Source organism: Piliocolobus tephrosceles, chromosome 7, assembly GCF_002776525.5.
Source record: "Piliocolobus tephrosceles isolate RC106 chromosome 7, ASM277652v3, whole genome shotgun sequence".
Lineage (NCBI taxonomy): Eukaryota > Metazoa > Chordata > Mammalia > Primates > Cercopithecidae > Piliocolobus > Piliocolobus tephrosceles.
Genome location: NC_045440.1, coordinates 36,899,954 through 36,918,080, shown reverse-complemented (window position 1 = coordinate 36,918,080; position 18,127 = coordinate 36,899,954). Strand labels below are relative to the sequence as shown.

General features: G+C 43.6%; 1 protein-coding gene across 1 annotated transcript in view; it reads left to right on the top strand.

Moving 5' to 3' along the window:
• C7H8orf86 (chromosome 7 C8orf86 homolog) overlaps positions 1 to 12,787 on the top strand; it is a 37,139-nt gene extending 24,352 nt beyond the window's left edge. The window contains 1 exon segment of the mRNA XM_031935834.1: positions 12,453 to 12,787. Within this exon segment, the coding sequence (XP_031791694.1) occupies positions 12,453 to 12,787 (335 nt within the window).
• The last annotated feature ends 5,340 nt before the right edge of the window (positions 12,788 to 18,127 follow it).

The window sequence follows — 18,127 nt, the reverse complement described above, 5'->3', positions numbered from 1 at the left end:
ACTCCGTCTCAAAAAAACAAACAAACAAACAAACAAACAAAAAACTAGCCGGGCGACGTGGCGGGCGCCTGTAGTCCCAGCTACTCGGGAGGCTGAGCCAGGAGAATGGTGTAAACCCGGGAAGGGGAGCTTGCAGTGAGCTGAGATCTAGCCACTGCACTCCAGCTGGGGCAACAGAGCAAGACTCCGTCTCAAAAAAAAAAAAAAAAGAAAGAAATTTAGAACATCAAGAATGAAGACAGAGAAACAAAAATGGTAAAAATCTAGTTAAATATAGTAGACTAGTTTTATCTTAAATTCTTTAAAATATGTATATGTTGGGACTCAGAAAACAATACCTCAGAAGTATGGCGCTTTGGTATGCTGAACACTTTGAACTAAAATAGAAAGGACTTAGAAGCTACCTCAGAATTAAGGCTTTTCTGGCCTGGTCTCTCTGCCTAGAGACTTCTAGAGACTTCTAGAGTCTCTATCCCCCTAGAGACTTCCCCTAGAATTTCCTTATCTGACTAAGGAAACTGCTTTCCAAAAGAAATGCAATTGTCCTAAGATCCCCTTCCTAGGAATCTCATCAAATAATCAGAAAAGATTAACCGTCAGAGAAGAATCGAGACTAAAGTCAGATGACTCTTCAGCTAGTCCTCTGAGGCAGCGCCAAGAGATAACCTGGGAAGCTTTATCTACCAAGTTAAGTTTCACCCCTCACCTTCCAGTAACTTGCTGGCATCATTTAGTTTCCTAGGAGAATCATTTACAAGATAATGTCTGAGCCTCCTGGGCCCATTCATTTCCCCTAAAAATTATTAACAACCCCTACATTTTCCCCATCTCCCTCTTCCCTGTGAAGAGGATATATAAGCCTCAATCATCTGGCCCTTCTTTGGGTCTCATATATAATATTGCTCCCGTGTTTTTGTATGTTAATGAATTTATATGCCTTTTTCTCCTACTAATCTGTGTATTGTCAGTCATTTTAGCAAATCTTTATTTTATTTTATTATTATTATTTTTTTGATATGGAGTCTCGCTTTGTCGCCCAGACTGGAATGCAGTGGCGCAATCTCAGCTCACTGCAACCGCCGCCTCCCAGGTTCAAGAGATCCTCCTGTCTCAGCCTCCTAAGTAGTTGGGATTACAGTTGCATGTTGCCACACTCGGCTAATTTTTTTGTATTTTAGTAGACAGGGTTTCCCTGTGTTGCTCAGGCTGGTCTTGAACTCCTGAGCTCAGGCAATCCACTCACCTCAGCCTCCCAAAGTGCTAGGATTACAGGCGTGAGCCACTGCACCCGGACTTTAGCAAATCTTTAGAGAGAACAAAAGGGAAGCTTTCCCTCTGCCCCTACATATGACAATTGAAAGCAAAAATTGTACCGTGAGACCTTGAAAGCACAGACAACCAAAGCAAAAATGGACAAGTGGGATCACATCAAGCTAAAAAGTTTCTGCACAGCAAAGGAAACAGTGAAGAGCAAAGGAAACTAAGTGAAGAAGCAACCCACAGAATGAGAGAAAATATTTGCAAACTACCCATTCTGAAAAATAATTAATAACCAGAATATATAAGGAGCTCAAACAACTGTACTGGAGAAAAACAATCCAGTTTTAGAATGAGCTAAAGATATGAATAGACACTTTCAAATGTATGGCCAACAGGCATAAGAAAAAATGCTCAACATCACTAATCATCAGAGAATTGCAAATCAAAACTACAATGAGATATCATCTCACCCCAGTTAAAATGGCTTTTATCCAAAAGACAGGCAATAATGAATGCTGGCAAGGACATGGAGAGAGGGGAACCCTCCTACGCTGTTAGTAGAAATGTAAACTAGTACAGCCACCCTAGAGAATGGTATGGAGGCTCCTCAAAAACCTGAAAGTAGAGCTACCATATGATTCAGCAATCTTATTGTTGAGTATCTATCCAAAAGACACGAAGCCAGTATATTGAAGAGATACCTGCACTCCCATGGTTATTGCAGCACTACTCACAATAGCCAAATATGGATGCAAATTAAATGTCCACCAACAGATGAATAGATAAAGAAAATGTGGGCTGGGCATGGTGGCTCATGCCTGTAATCCCAGCACTTTGGGAGGCTAAGGAGGGAGGATCACTTGAGGTCAGGAGTTCGACACCAGCGGGCCAATATGGTGAAACCCCGCCTCTACTAAAAATACAAAAATTAGCTGGGCATGGTGGCGCATGCCTATAGTCCCAGCTACTCAGGAGGCTGAGGCAGGAGAATCGCTTTAACCTTGAAGGCGGAGGTTGCAGTAAATCAAGATCATGCCACAGCACTCCAACCTGGGCAACAGAGAAAAAAACTATGGCACATATATACAATTGAATATTATTCAGCAATAAACAGTGAAATCTTAGGCCGGGCGCGGTGGCTTACGTCTGTAATCCCAGCACTTTGGGAGGCCGAGGTGGATGGATCACGAGGTCAGGAGTTCAAGACCAGCCCGGCCAAGATGGTGAAACCCTATCTCTACTAAAAATACAAAAATTAGCCGGGCGTGGCAGCTGGCGCCTGTAATCCCAGCTACTCAGGAGACTGAAGCAGGAGAATCACTTGACCTGGGAGGCGGAGGTTGCAGTGAGCCGAGATTGTACCACTGCATTCCAGTCTGGGAGACAGAGCAAGACTCTGTCTCCAAAAAAAAAAAAAGAAATCTTGTCATTTTCAACAACATGGATGAAACTGGGAGACAATATGTTAAGTGAAATAAGCCAGGCACAGAAAGACAAATACCCCATGGTCTCATATATGAGAGGTTAAAAAAAGAAAAAAAAAATGAACAAATGGAGATAGAGGATGAAAGGATAATGGGAAATGGAAGATAAAGCAGAGATGGTTAATGGGTACAAAAATACAGTTGGATAGAATGAATAAGATCAAGTATTTGGTAGCACAATAGGGTGACTCTAGTTAACAATAATTTATTGTATATTCTTAAATAACTAAAAGAGTGAAATTGGAAAGTTTCTAACAAAAAGAAATGATAACGTCTTGAGAGGATGAATACCCCATTTACTCTGATTTGATCATTATATGTAGCCTGTATGAAAACGTCACATGTAGGCTGGGCACAGTGGTTCATGCCTGTAATCTCAGCACCTTAGGAGGCCAAGGCAGGGGGATCACTTTAGGCCAGAAGTTCAAGACCTGCCTGGACAACATAGTGACACACTGTCTCTACAAAAAATGTTAAAACTTAGCCAGCCTGGTATGATAGCGTGAGCCTGTTTTCCCAGGTACTTGGAAGGCTGAGGCAGGAGGATCACTGAAGCCCAGAAGTTTAAGGCTGCAGTCAGCTATGATCATGCCACTGTACTTCAGCCTGGGCAACAGAGCAAGACCATATCTCTACAAAAAAAAAAAAAAAAAAAAAAAAGTACTCCATAAATATATACAACTACTATGTACCTATAATAATTAAAAATAAAATTTAAAAACTTGTATCATGGCCAAGCACAGTGGCTCACACCTTTATTCCCAGAACTTTGGGAGGCTAAGAATCACTTGAGCCTAGGAGTTTGAGACAAGCGTGGGCAACATAGTGAGACCGTCTCTACAAAAAAAAATGTTTTAATTAGCTGGGTTTGGTGGTGCATACCTGTTAAATCCCAGCTACTTGGAAGGCTGAGTTGGGAGGATCACTTTAGCCTCAAAGGTAGAGAGTACAGTGAGTCATGACTGCACCACTGCACTCCAGCCTGGATGGCAGAGCAAGATCCTGTCTCAAAAAAAAAAAAAAAAAAAAAAAATTGTCTCATGGTTTAAAGAGTTTTTGATGTATGTAGATATAATATAGTTAACAACTACAAGCAGAAAGGGGGATGGTAAAGAAACCCATGTGGTGGTAAGGTTCCTACATTCCACCTGGGGTGGTAAAATATGAATTCTAAGTAGACTGTGAAATATTAGGTATATATATCATAATATTATGGAACAACCTATTTAAAAAAAATTTTTTTTTGAGACAGGGTCTCACTTTGTCGCCCAGGCTGGAGTGCAGTGGCCAGATCTCAGCTCACTGCAAGCTCCACCTCCCGGGTTTACGCCATTCTCCTGCCTCAGCCTCCGGAGTAGCTGGGACTACAGGCGCCTGCCACCTCGCCCGGCTAATTTTTTGTATTTTTAGTAGAGACGGGGTTTCACCGTGTTAGCCAGGATGGTCTCAATCTCCTGACCTCGTGATCCACCCGTCTCAGCCTCCCAAAGTGCTGGGATTACAGGCTTGAGCCACCGCACCCGGCCCCTCCAGATTGGATTTTAAAGCAAACAAAAACAGACCCAACTATTTACCATCTACAATTTTATAATACAAGTAGGTTAAAAATAAAACAATGGGAAAAGATATACCATGCAAGCACTAATCAAAAGAAAGTTGGAGTGCCTATATTAATATTAGACAAAAGAGACTTCAGAGCAAAGATAATTTCCAGAGATAAAGAGAGGCAATACATAATAATAAAAGAGTCAGCCCAGTGGGGCCCGGTGGCTCACACCTGTAATCCCAGCACTTTGGGAGGCCAAAGTGGGCAGATCACTTGAGGTCAGGAGTTCAAGACCAGTCTGGCCAACATGGTGAAACCCCATCTCTACTAAAAATACAAAAATTAGCCAGGCGAGGTGGTGCATGTGGGTAATCCCAGCTACTCGGGAGGCTGAGGCAGAAGAATTGCTTGAACCCGGGAAGCGGAGGTTGCAGTGAGCTGAGGTCGCACCACTGCACTCCAGCCTGGGCAACAGCGTGAGAGTCTGTCTCAAAAAAATAAGCAAGTAAAATAAAAATAAAAAATAAAAGAGTCAGCCAGGTGTGGTGGCTCATACCTGTAATCCCAGCACTTTGGGAGGCCTATGCAGGTGGATGAACTGAGGTCAGGAGTTTGAGACCAGCCTGGCCAACATGGCTAAACCCCATCTCTACTAAAAATACAAAAATTAGCCTGGTGTGGTGGCAGACACCTGTAATCACAGCTACACGGGAGGCTGAGGCATGAGAATCGCTTGAACCCAGGGGGCAGAGGTTGCAGTGAGCTGAGATCGTGCCACTGCACTACAGCCTAGGTGACAGAGTAAGACTCTGTCTCCAAAAAAAGCAAAGTCCATTCCCCAAGAACACATAACAATTTTAGATGTGTACGCACCTAACAAAAGAGCTTCAAAATACACACAGCAAAAGCTGATAGAATTGAAAGAACTAGGCAAGTCCACAATTATAGTTAGAGATTTCAACACTCCTTTCTCAGTAACAGGACAAGCCAACATAAAATCAGCAAATATAAAAAGTTGAACTATTTCATCTACCAACTGGATTCAATTGACATTTACAGAACATTACACCCACCCAACAAGAACAGACTATACATTCTTCTGAAATGCACATGGAATATTCACTATGATAGATTATATCCAAGGTCATAAAACAAATCTTAATAAGTGCAATAGCCTTGAAATCATACAAAGTATGTTCTTAGATCATAATAAAATTAAATTAGCAATCAATAACAAAAAGATAACTGAAAAATCCCAAACACTTGGAAATTAAACAACATAATAATCTATATTTCAAAAAGAAAATTTCAAGGGGAATTAGAAAATACTTTGAAGTGAATGAAAAATATAATATAAAATTTGTGGGATGCAGTTAAGGCAGTGCGTAGAGGGAAATACATATTATTAAATGCTTATCTTAAAAGAAAAAATCTTCAATCAATATTATAAGCTTCCACATTAAGAAACTAGAAAAACAAAACCAATATAAACTCAAAAAAATCAGAAGGAAAGAATAAAGATGAAAGAATAAGGATAAGAGTGAAACCAATAAAATTAAAAACAAAAACAATGAAGAATATCAATAAAACCAAAACTACTTATTTGAAAACATCCATAAAATTGAGAATCCTCTAGCCATATTAACCAAAAAAGTGGGGAGAGGGAAACATGTTACCTGTATCTGGAACAAAAGAGAAGACATCACTACAGACACTGCAGACATTTAAAGAATAATAAGAGAATACTACAAACAGTCTACACAAATACAAATTTGATAACTTACATAAAATGAACCAATTTCTTGAAAACTATAAAGCCAAAAAATTGAATTCATTTTTAATGAATGGTTAAAATATTCTGATCATTTCTTGGGGTAATAGAATTGTTCTGCATCCTGCTTCCTACAGTGGTGACATGAATTTAGACGTGCTAAAACTCAGAACTAGGCTGGGCATGGTGGTTCACACCTGTAATCCCAGCACTTTGGGAGGCTGAGACAGGTGGACTGCCTGAAGTCAGGAGTTCGAGACCAGCCTTGTAAAAACCTCGTCTCTACTAAAAGTACAAAAATTAGCCGGCTTGGGGGCATGCACCTGTAATCCCAGCTACTCAGGAGTCTGAGGTAGGCGAATCCCTTGAACCCAGAAGGCCGAGGTTGCAGTGAGCCGAGATCGTGCACTCCAGCCTAGGTGACAAGAGTGAAATTCCATCTCAAAAAAAAAAAAAAATTTAAAAAAATAACTCAGAGCTATACATATCCCCTCCTTTAAAAAGTCAATTTTACTGTTAATTTTTAAAATTTATAAAATCAATTAAGAAAAGGCCAAATCAATCAAATGGACACAAGTAAATAGGACATTTTCATAAGAAACAAACAAAAACTGTAACAGTATTCAACAGTCCTAGTAATCAGTGAATGCAATTAAAATAACAATAAGAAATTATTTCAGACCCAAGCATTAACAAGAGCAAGTCTTGGGAACATATAGATTAATAGGACTTTCACACACTACTGGTAGAAGTACAACTGGTCAACCCCTTTGGAGTGGACGTTAACAAGATGAAGCTGAAAATGGGCCTCCCCTTCACCGCAGCAATGCCCCTTTTAAAACTTCTCTTAGGAGACTGGACATCGTGTCTCATACTTGTCATCCCAGAGCTGTGGGAAGCCAAGGCAGGAGAATACCTTGAGACCAGACTGGGCAATAGAGTAAGACCCCATCTCTACAAAAAGTATTAATAAAAAAATATAGGCAGAAGTGGTGGTGTGTGCCTGTAGTCCCACCTACTTAGGAGCTTGAGCCCAAAAGTTTGAGGCTGCAGTGAGCTACAATCATGATACTGCACTCAAGCCTGGGCAACAGAGCAAGACCCTATCTCAAAAAAAGAAGAAATTCTCCTAGGAGTGCAAAAAAGGATGTGCTCAAGAAAGTTCATTGCAGCATTGTCTGTAATAGCAAAATATTTTCAAAAGCTAGGAAATTCAAACATGGTATATTATTCATAGAATGGAATACTATATAGTAGTATTTTAAAGATATATAATACAATTTATGATATGATATGATATTTTATTTTATTTTATTTATTTTTGAGACAACCTCACTCTGTCACCCAGGCTGGAATGCAGTGGTGTGATCTCAGCTCATTGCAACCTCTGCCTCCCAGGTTCAAGAGATTCTCAGCCACCTGAGTAGCTGAGATTACAAGCACCCGCCACCACGCCCGGCTAAGTTTTGTATTTTCAGTGGTGACAGGATTTCCTCATGTTGGCCAGGCTGGTCTCTAACTCCTGGCCTCAAGTGATCCACCCACCTCAGACTCCGAAAATGCTGGGATTACAGGCGCGAGCCGCTGCACCCAGCCTGACATGGTATTTCAAATAAATGAACTTAAAATCATGTGGAATTAACAAAGATAAATCTCAAAAATATAATGTTGAATGTAAAGCAACCTGTAAAAATGACACTATTTATACAAGTTTGAAAACATGCAAAAGACTATTACATATTGTTAGACATCTACTAATGCATTAATAATATAAATACATGCCTGGAAAAGAGAAACCCGAATTCAGTCTTTGTCTCAGGGTGCAGTACACAAGGGGATTTCCATCATATCTTTTTTTCGTAACTTCTTTTCGTTTTAAGAAAAATTAAGGGCCGGGCGCGGTGGCTCAAGCCTGTAATCCCAGCACTTTGGGAGGCCGAGACGGGCGGATCACGAGGTCAGGAGATCGAGACCCTCCTGGCTAACACGGTGAAACCCCGTCTCTACTAAAAATACAAAAAATTAGCCGGGCGAGGTGGTGGGCGCCTGTGGTCCCAGCCACTCGGGAGGTTGAGGCAGGAGAATGGCGTGAACCCAGGAGGCAGAGGTTGCGGTGAGCTGAGATCCGGCCACTGCACTCTAGCCTGGGCGACAGAGCAAGACTCCGTCTCAAAAAAAAAAAAAAAAAAGAAAAATTAAGTAAGCAAGGCAAAATACCGGAATTTAGTGGAGATGAACGGTGGATTTATGGACCTTCATGATGTTATTCTTTGCATTCTTCTTGGTATTTTAAATATTTCATAGTCAAAATAATAATTGCCTCTGTATACAAAAAATATATAATAGTGGTTAAAAGCACTAACCATGAGCTCTGGAGCTGGAAAGCCTGGGTTTTTCTCCCATTTCTACTGCTCACTATCTGCGGGCTTTAGCAAATTACCTAACTTCTCTGAGCCTGGTTGCTTTTCTGTAAAATAAGGATAGCAGTAGCACTTTCCTTATATTTTTATGAAGATTATATGAATTAAAATGCAAGATGTTTAGTATTATATAATGTTGGGCACATAGCAAATACAAGTTTTAGGAATTTTTCTTAATTTTTGTTTGTTTGTTTTTTGAGATACAGTCTCTCTCTGTCACCTAGGCTGGAGTGGAGCTCACTGAGGCCTGGACCTCCTGGGCTCAAGCAATCCTCCCACCTCAGCCTCTGAGTAGCTGGGACCACAGGAGCCCGCCACCACACCTAGCTAATTTTTTAATTTTTTGTAGAAAGGAGTCTCACTATGTTGCCCGGGCTGGTCTGGAACTTCCGGCCTCAAGCGATCCTCCCACCTCAACCTCCCACAGTGCTGGGATTACAGGCATGAGCTACTTACTGCACCCGACCCTTTTAAAAATCATTATTATTTCTCATCCTTGGAAACTCTGCTGTCAACTCTGCGGTGGCCTCCCCAACACTGTCCCCATGTCTAGTTGGGCACCCCATCCTGAGTTTTTACCCTTGCTCAAGTGGGTAGCTTTCTTTTTTTCTTTTTCTTTTTCTTTTTTTTTTTTTTTTTTTTTGATACAGTCTTGCTCTGTCATCCAGGCTGGAGTGCAGTGGTGTGATCTCGGCTCACCGCAACCTCCATCTCCCAGATTAAGTGATTCTCCTACCTCAGTCTCCCGAGTAGCTGGGATCATAGGCATCCGCCATGCCCGGCTAATTTTTTTTTTGTATTTTTAGTAGAAACGGGGTTTCACCATGTTGGTCAGACTGGTCTCAAATTCCTGACCTCAGGTAATCCACCCCCTTCAGGCTCCCGAAGTGCTGGGATTACAGGTGTGAGCCGCTGCACCGATCCTTGACTATACTATTATCTTATTTACCTTTGTATTCCAAATGTCTGGCAATGGTAGGAATATGAGTCATTATTAACAAACAAACAAATGAACGGGTGACTATCCCTTCTTACCTCAATAAACCTACCTGTGTTCTTTCTTTCCTTCATCCTTCCTCTTCCCAAGGGCCCAGTCCTCTAATTGACTGGCTTAAGTACCTCTAGTCATGGAAGATATACTTAGCAACACTTTTCTTGTATAATAAAAGAAACCCTTCTGTAGAAGTCACTCTTGAAACAAAAGAAAGAGTCGCTAGGGGTGGAATCTTAGATCCTAAGGCACACCCCCCCTCCCCCGCAGCTATTCTCTCTCTCTGCTTAGTGCGGGACCATCTCAACAAATGAGAAACACTGGAAGATAACGTGGGAACAGAGCTCTCAGGGAAAACGCTGCGAGTGTTCTCTTGAAAAGTTGTGTGTGAGACACATTTTTAAAAACACAAATCATATTCTGAATGAGTAAAAGAATGTTTTTAATTTACTGGAGAAACTGGCTTGTTAAATCCTATTGTGAATTCTTTCTTAAAATCGAAGTAAGGAATTCTTTTGTTAAGTAAATATCAAGCCCTTCCCTGCCAAAGATCTTTTGAAATCTTTGCTGTAATGATGCTGAAGTTTTCTGTGTTTATATGTCAAATGCCTGGAGCTTAATCGTTAATGGGTAAATAAGAGACGCCGCTAGGTCCTTGCCAAGAGAGGCCCAATAGCTGAGGTTGGGAGAACAATGGCTCTGCAGGACTCCCCCAGAGAGAGAAGAGGGGAGAAGACAGTTAGGGAAAGAGTGGCTCTATTCTCTTGTAGATGCAGCTCTTGGAGGAGTCAAGGAAGAGACCAGCCGGAGGAATGAGAACGCAGGCGGGTGTGCTGGAGTGGACCTGAGTCTGAACAAAGGTATCAGGCACATCTTTGGCTTTGCTTCATTTCTCCTTCTTGCCAGTAGATGAGGAATTCCTGCTGCTTTCAAGAAAACCATCAGTAGCATATGGTGCTATTGGAATCACTGCCCACCAGTGGGCAGAAGAAAGCTGGGGTCACAGGCTAATTTCCCCAGGCAGGTGGCCTGGGTTGAATTCCACGCCCGCCACTGTACGCTAATCTGCCCCACTTTAGGCATGTTATTTAACCTCTGTCCTTGGAGTCCTATGCAGCAAAATGGGGATGAGAGTGCCTACCCCATAAAGGGTTTTCTGAAAATTAATTAATATTGTAGAAAAATGCTTAGAACCGTGTCTGATGTACATGCTATGTATGTTAAATATTTAACTGACAGTTAAGGCCAGGCACATTGGCAAAGTAACCTTAAATCCAAAAACAGCAGACCAACTGTAAGGAAAGAGCTAACTGGAAATTTTTGTAAGTCTGTTTGCTGAGGAAGCCTTTCCCAGATTTTTTTTTTTTTTTTGAAACAGAGTCTCGCTCTGTCGCCCAGGCTGGAGGCCAGTGGTGCAATCTTGGCTCACTGCACCTCTGCCTCCTGGGTTCAAGCGATTCTACTGCCTCAACTTCCTGAGTAGCTGGGATAACAGGCACATGCCACCACACTGGGCTAATTTTTGTATTTTCAGTAGTGACGGGGTTTTACCATGTTGGTCAGCCTGGTCTCGAACTCCTGACCTCAGGTGATCCACCCACCTCAGCCTCCCAAAGTGCTGCGATTACAGGCATAAGCCACTGTGCCTGGTGCCTTTTCCAGATTTGAAGTTGTAGGGAGAGCTGAGGATACTCACAGGGCAAGGGCTTGAGGTAGAGAGACGAAGACTTGGGTCTGCTAAAGCAAGGTCATGCCCTCTGGATTCTAGTTCTTCAGATGGCTAGAATGAGGTCAAAGATAAAGCTCTCACCCAAGTAGGAGGGAAAAAATGCTCTCAAGGATTGCCAGACTAAAAGTGTCAGAGTCGAAAAGGGCATTTCAAACTATAAGCAGCCAGCCAAGAGCGAGGCACAGGGTGTCTCAGTTCTTGGCATTGCTGGGCCAGCATCTATACTTAGGGAAAATCCACATGGAAAGGACCCCTTCTCTCTCCAGGAAAACACTCAGCTCAATGACAGCTGGGTCCAAAGCAGGGGCCTAGCAAGTACTTGTCTGGGCCTCTGGTGCAGGAGTCAAAGGAGGTCCTGAACCAGCCTTGGGATTCCAGCAGGGACTTTACCCCATGTTCAGGAGGGGAATCTTCAGGTCTCCCTCAAAGACCCTCTGTGGGCAGCTCCTCCACCATCTCCGTGCTGCTGTTCAAATTCTCACTTTTTTGTGTGCCACTTTTAATTTGTCCAGGCACTGTCACATCTGCTAGCTCACCTGATCCGCGCCGCCACATTTTCAGAGGATACGGAAAAGTGCTATTAGGACATCTGACAGTCAAGGAAGCAGAGACTCAAATAGTTAATGTCAAGCCCAGGACCACAGAGCTACTAGCAGAGACTTACGCCTGCGCCTCTGACCCTGGCCTGGGCTCTTCCCATCACACTCTGCCACACGCCCTCTCCTGTGTGAGGGCTCCCCCAGGAAAAGAGGAAAGACAGGAGTTATTCTAGGCAAAGTAACCTTAAATCTGAAAGCAGAAGACGAATTGTAAGGAAGTGCAGCTCCAGGACGTGTTCCCCTATCTTCCCATCAGACCTCAGCCAGCGGCCATGGACACAGGCCTCTCTTTCCACTGTGCTGCTTCCCCACCCTGCTTCCCATTCTGGGGGAGGTCCCTCCCCGCCCATTATGGCTGGGACGTGCAGCATCTTTTTTCTCTGCTTCTCCAGAACCAGCTGGTTCTGCTCAACTCCCAGAGATGATTTTCTAAGAACCCCAACACTTCTATCTGCCTGGGCCGCCAGAAAGAGAAAGGGCACCCCCAGAGACACTGAAGACTCAGAGACTCCAGAAGCCGCCAGCACTTTCTATCATGTGACTGGCTCTGGGTGCTCCTTGTCTTGTGAAAGGCGCTGGCTCCAATGGCACAGATATTGAAGATCTTCCTGAAGAAGACAGGAAGAGATGCTCAGGTCAGGGAGCGAATGAGACCCTCTAAGGAAGGGACTCCTCCCAGCTGAGGAGTTTATTAGAAGCAGCCTCGGAGTTGGCAGGAGCCTTAGAGACTGCCTGAGCCAGTCCAGAAAGCTGGCTCAGGAGCTTGGGAGCAAGAGAGTAAAACCAGCCAAGTTTGGGACAGAAGGGAAGGAAAGGGTTGAGCAGTGAACAGAAAGACAAAGAACAGGCAGTTCCAAAGAGCCAAGAATGCAAATCATTTGCAGACGCCGCTGGTGAGAGCCTCCACCAAGGCTGCTGTGGGGGTGCCTGACGCTGTGGGCACAGCCACTTCTACACGTCATGGTGAGCGTGAGCCCATGTGTGTGAGCGTCCCCGCTGAGTCATCCCATGTGTGTAATGATTGTGTCAGTTGTGAGTCACCAACTGTGTGTCAGTCGGGGCGGGGTGTGTGTGTGCTCAGTGCACAAGCACGTGAGGGCTGCCTGTGCCCAGAGTGACAGTGGAATGTGAGTGAGAGCCAGAGAACCCGAGGAGCTCAGAGCACTCCCAGGGGGAAGCTGTGTTTAAAGGGCACCACGCTTCATTCACACCGTACATCACACACCACATTTCTGAACACGTTCCAGAGAAAGCCATCTGTGCCTGCTTCCTGCTGAAACCCCCTATGGAGCAGCAGTGCTGAATTCTTCAGGCTCATGGGGTTGTTATCAGAGTCAGATATGGCCACAATCTTAGAATCCTGCATTTCAAGCCCTTCATTTTGCAGAGGGAGGAACTGTGGCAGAGAAAACTGACACAACGGTCTCAGAGTCACAGAGCTAGCTGGTAGAAAAGCCAGGGGGGGACCCAGGTGTCTGTCCAGACTTCCCTGCCCAGGACTTGGTATGTCAGCCCAGAGTGGGTTCTTTTTCCTTTTTTCGGCAGGGATGTGATGACATCACTTCTTTTAACTAAAATGCACCCAGATCCTCCCATGAAATGAAACCCTGATGTCGCGTCCTAAAGGCTGGATTTGATGAATAGCCCAAAAGGCAAAGTTGGGGCATCTCTGGCCAGACAGTTCTAGACCAAGAGTCGTTTGACCTATTTTCCTAGAGCCTTGCCCCACCCAGGTCAGGAGGAGTCCACAGGGAGACCCATTCTTAGGTCTCTAGGTCCAAAATTGGCCAGGCACTTTGGCAGCCTTGATGCTGTGTGATTCAGAAGCTGCTTATGAGATGTTTGCGGATGTCTCATGCAGGACTCCTGACTCGTCATCCTGCCACCTTCCTGGTGGCCATTTCACAGCTCAATTTCTCCTGCCCCACAACAATGAAAAAATAAATGAAAGTATGGGATTTATTTTAGCAGTTTTCAAATTGAGTATCTCAAAGGGTTTAATAGGTAAAGAGCCTAACCCTATTAACTAGTAAGTTGAGGTTTGGGGATTATCTATCAGTTCCAATTACCCATTCCATTCATTCTTCTCAGATGGCTCAGAGTTGACCTGAACTTCAAAGGGATCACTTCAACCACTGGATTTATTGTTCTTATTTCATATTAATTAAGTAGTTACTATATACACAGCACTGTTGAGGCCATTCAATAGGCACAGACACTGCCCTGTATCCCTGGAGAGCAGAGATTTATTATCTCATTTATTGGAACTTCAAAGCCCTTTCACTCCAATTACAGCTTGTCACTGACCATGGAGGCGGCGAGGTGCTCAGGTCACATGAGGCAGGGAGAATAGGAGGGGCAGAGAAATCACTGCTCCAGGCTAGATCTGGAGTGAGGCTGGTCTTACATTTGGGCCCAGGTTCTACATACATCAACTGGTGTTTTTCCCAACAGGGCTCTGCTAAAAACATATCCTGGAAAGGGAGGTAAAAGAATGCCTTCTCGGTCAGACTTAGTGACTCACGCCTGTAATCCCAACACTTTGGGAGGCCGAGGGGGGGTGGATCACCTGAGATCAGGAGTTCGAGACCAGCCTGACCAACATGGTGAAACCCCGTCTCTACTAAAAATACAAAAATTAGTCAAGTGTGATGGTGTGCACACCTGTAATCCCAGCTACTCAGGAGGCCGAGGCAGGAGAATCGCTTGAACCTGGGAGGTGGAAATTGCAGTGAGCTGAGATCGCACCACTGAACTCCAGCCTGATTTTTTGAGACTCCATCTCAAAAAAAAAAAAAAGATGCCTTCTCGTGTGGCAGACTATATCAACAGATTAAGGGTTGATATAGTAAGTGTCCTTCATATGTGACACATGGGCCAAAAGCGTAGAATCACCAAATGTTTCCTTGAATATAAAAAAAAATATTTGCAAGGGTATTTATGTCAGTATTATGTGTAATTACAAAAAGCTATAAAGGACCTGAAAAATCCATTGATAGGAGATCAGTTAAATAAACCAATCATGGTACAACCATACAATGGAAGACAAGCAACTATGAAGAAGCAGTTAGATCTATCTACATTGACCCAAAAAGAGGCATGGGATTATTAGGTTTAAAAAAAGGAAAAGAAGCCAGGCACAGGGGGTCACTCCTATAATCCCTGCAGAGACAGGAGGATCACTTGAGCCCAGGAGGTGGAGGTCGAGGCTGCAGTGAGCTATGATTGTGTCACTGCACTCTAGCCTGGGTGACAGAGCCAGACAAAAGAAAGAGAGAGAGAAAGAGAGAAAAGAAAGAAGGAAGGAAGGAAGGAAGGAAGGGAGGGAGGGAGGCAGGGAGGAAGGGAGGAAGGGAAAGGAAAGAAGGAAGGAAGAGAAAGAAAGAGAAAGAAAGAAAGAAAGAGAGAGAGGGAGGGAGGGAAAGAAAGAAAAGAGGAAGGAAGGAAAGAAGGAAGGAAGGAAGGGGAAAGAGCAAGGAACAGAATATGATGTTATTTTGCATTAAAAAATTAAAAGGGGCATCCTATAAGCAAATATGTATGTTTATATATTTGCATATGTAAAAAAGAAAATAGGAAAATGTATAAAAGTGTAAAAATGTGGGAAAAAGTGTAGTATATAAAAAATGTAGGCCGGGCGTGGTGGCTCAAGCCTGTAATCCCAGCACTTTGGGAGGCCGAGACGGGCGGATCACAAGGTCAGGAGATAGAGACCATCCTGGCTAACACGGTGAAACCCCGTCTCTACTAAAAAAATCCAAAAAGCTAGCCGGGTGAGGTGGTGGGCGCCTGTAGTCTCAGCTACGCGGGAGGCTGAGGCAGGAGAATGGCGTGAACCCGGGAGGCGGAGTTTGCAGTGAGCTGAGATCCGGCCACTGCACTCCAGCCTGGGCCACAGAGCAAGACTCTGTCTCAAAAAAAAAAAAAAAAAAAAATGTAGAGGGATACACATGAAACTGGTTATAATGTTTACTTCAGAGGGTGGGGTTAAAATGGGTAACAAAATTAATATTTTGTATACTCTACATGTTTTGACTTATCCATGTAAGTTTTTGTAACCTATATGGATAAGGCAAAACATATTTAAGGTTTATACATACAAACTACACTTTATAAAGTTTATATTTATAAATATAAACTTACATTAAATATATTAATAAACATAAGCATATTTATAACCTAAGAATAAAATGTATTACAAAAATAAAGAATAGACAAAATGGGCTTGCAGATGCTGCCTGGCCACACTCATCCTTGGCGCTTGCCCCCATGGAGGACTCACCTACTGTGACACTCGGAGAGCTGGCAGCCATCACTCAAGAAATCAGGACACATTTGACCTCTGCTACAGCATCAGGGAACAAAACAAGGACTAAGGCTGTCAGTTCTCAAGAAAAATACTGATGTGCATAAACATATGTGACATAAATTTATTCAGTGACTTTGAGATATCTTACTCTAAACAGATAAAATTAATTAAAACTAGTGCAAATTTCTGGCAACAGTATTTCAACTCCCCATTATTTATTGAGGACATTGAAAATTGGAACACATCACAGATCCTTAAGTCATTCTCTGAATCAGGAGGAGAAAAGGGGAAGGCAGAGAGCACTCAATATTTGTGCCAGGCACTGGGCTGAGTGCTGCACCTACATTATCCCACCTGATGCTTGCAATAACCCTGCAAGGTAGGAGTAAAAGGAACACACACACACACACGCTCACACACATGATCACACACACACTCATACACTCACACTCAAGCATGCACTAGACAATACAGAACAAAACAAGCATTGGCAACTAATAGAAGTATAGTGCTGGCTAAGCACAGTGGCTCACATCTATAATCCCGGAGCTTTAGGCTAGGAGTTTGAGACCCAGCCTGGGCAACATAGCAAGACACCATCTCTACAAAACATTTTTTAAATAAAAATCTTTTATTTTTCTTCAGATGGAGTGTCACTCTGTCACCCAGGCTGGAGCCCAGTGGTGCGATCTCAGCTTACTGCAGCCTCCACCTCCCAGGCTCAAGTGATTCTCATGCCTCAGTCTCCCAAGTAGCTGAGATTACAGGTGTGAGGCACCACACCCAGCTAATCATATATTTTTAGTAGAGACGGGGTTTTGCCATGTTGGCCAGGCTAGTCTCAAACTCCTGACCTCAAGTGATCTGCCCGCCTTGGCCTCCCAAAGTGCTGGGATTACAGGCGTGAGCCACCACACCTGACCTAAATAAAAATCATTTTTAAAAAGAGGTATAGTGCCTCAGGGCCCAAGGAAGCAATACCCCTATGGCTGTATGGTAAGTAGCAGGCAAGGCTACTGATCAGACCAGGGTAGTAGTAATTCCAGAATTCTTTGCACACTTAGCCAGGAGACTGGCTAGCTCAGCACTGCCTGGGTTCACTTTATCCTTTTTACCGCTCTAAAGCTCTGAGAGGCGGGACCTAAGCCTAAAAGGAAGTGAAATGAGGCAGGACTCTCTTCACTACAAGTGACTGAAAACTAGCTCAATCCAGCAAGGCAGCAAATTATTTGGCTCTCATAACTAAAAATGTCCATGAGTAGATGGGTTCTGGCTCAGTGGGATCAGGGGTCAGCTAGTATCAACCAAAACTCATTCTGTCCCTTCATTTCTTCTGCATTGGCTCCATTTTTCAAGGAGGCTCTTTTGAGAGAGCAGCAAAGATGGCCCCAGAAATTTCATGTTACTTGCTGCCTTGCAAGTGGCTATTCCAATGAAAAGAAAGCACCTCATTCCCAGCAGTTTTGCAAGGATGACTGTCATGGGCCTAGCTTGGGTCACATGCCCATTTCTGAGTTAACTACCATGCTGATCTGATTGCCTATGGAGGGTCAGGCCTTCCCAAATCACATGGACTAGAAATGGGGTAGTGATCCTCCCCACCCAAAAAAAAAGGAAGGATAGTGGCAAAGGAATATAGGAGGGATATTGGACAAGCAGACCACAGATGACCTTCACAATGTCACATAGAATCCTACCAATAAGAGGACAAGGATGGTGACTCACATCTGTAATCCCCACAACTCAGGAAGCTAAGGAAAGAGAATTACTTGAGGCTAAAAGTTCGAGACCAGCCTGGGCAACATAGTTAGACTTCATCTCAATTAAAAATTAGCTGGGGGCGGTGGTGGACTCCTATAGTCCCAAGTACTTGGGAGGCTGGGGTGGGGAGATCACTTGAGGCCAGGATGTCGAGGCTGCAGTGAGCTATGATTGCACCGCTGTACTCCACCCTGGGCAATAGGCCAAGACAAGAAAGAAAGAAAGAAAGAAAGAAAGAAAGAAAGAAAGAAAGAAAG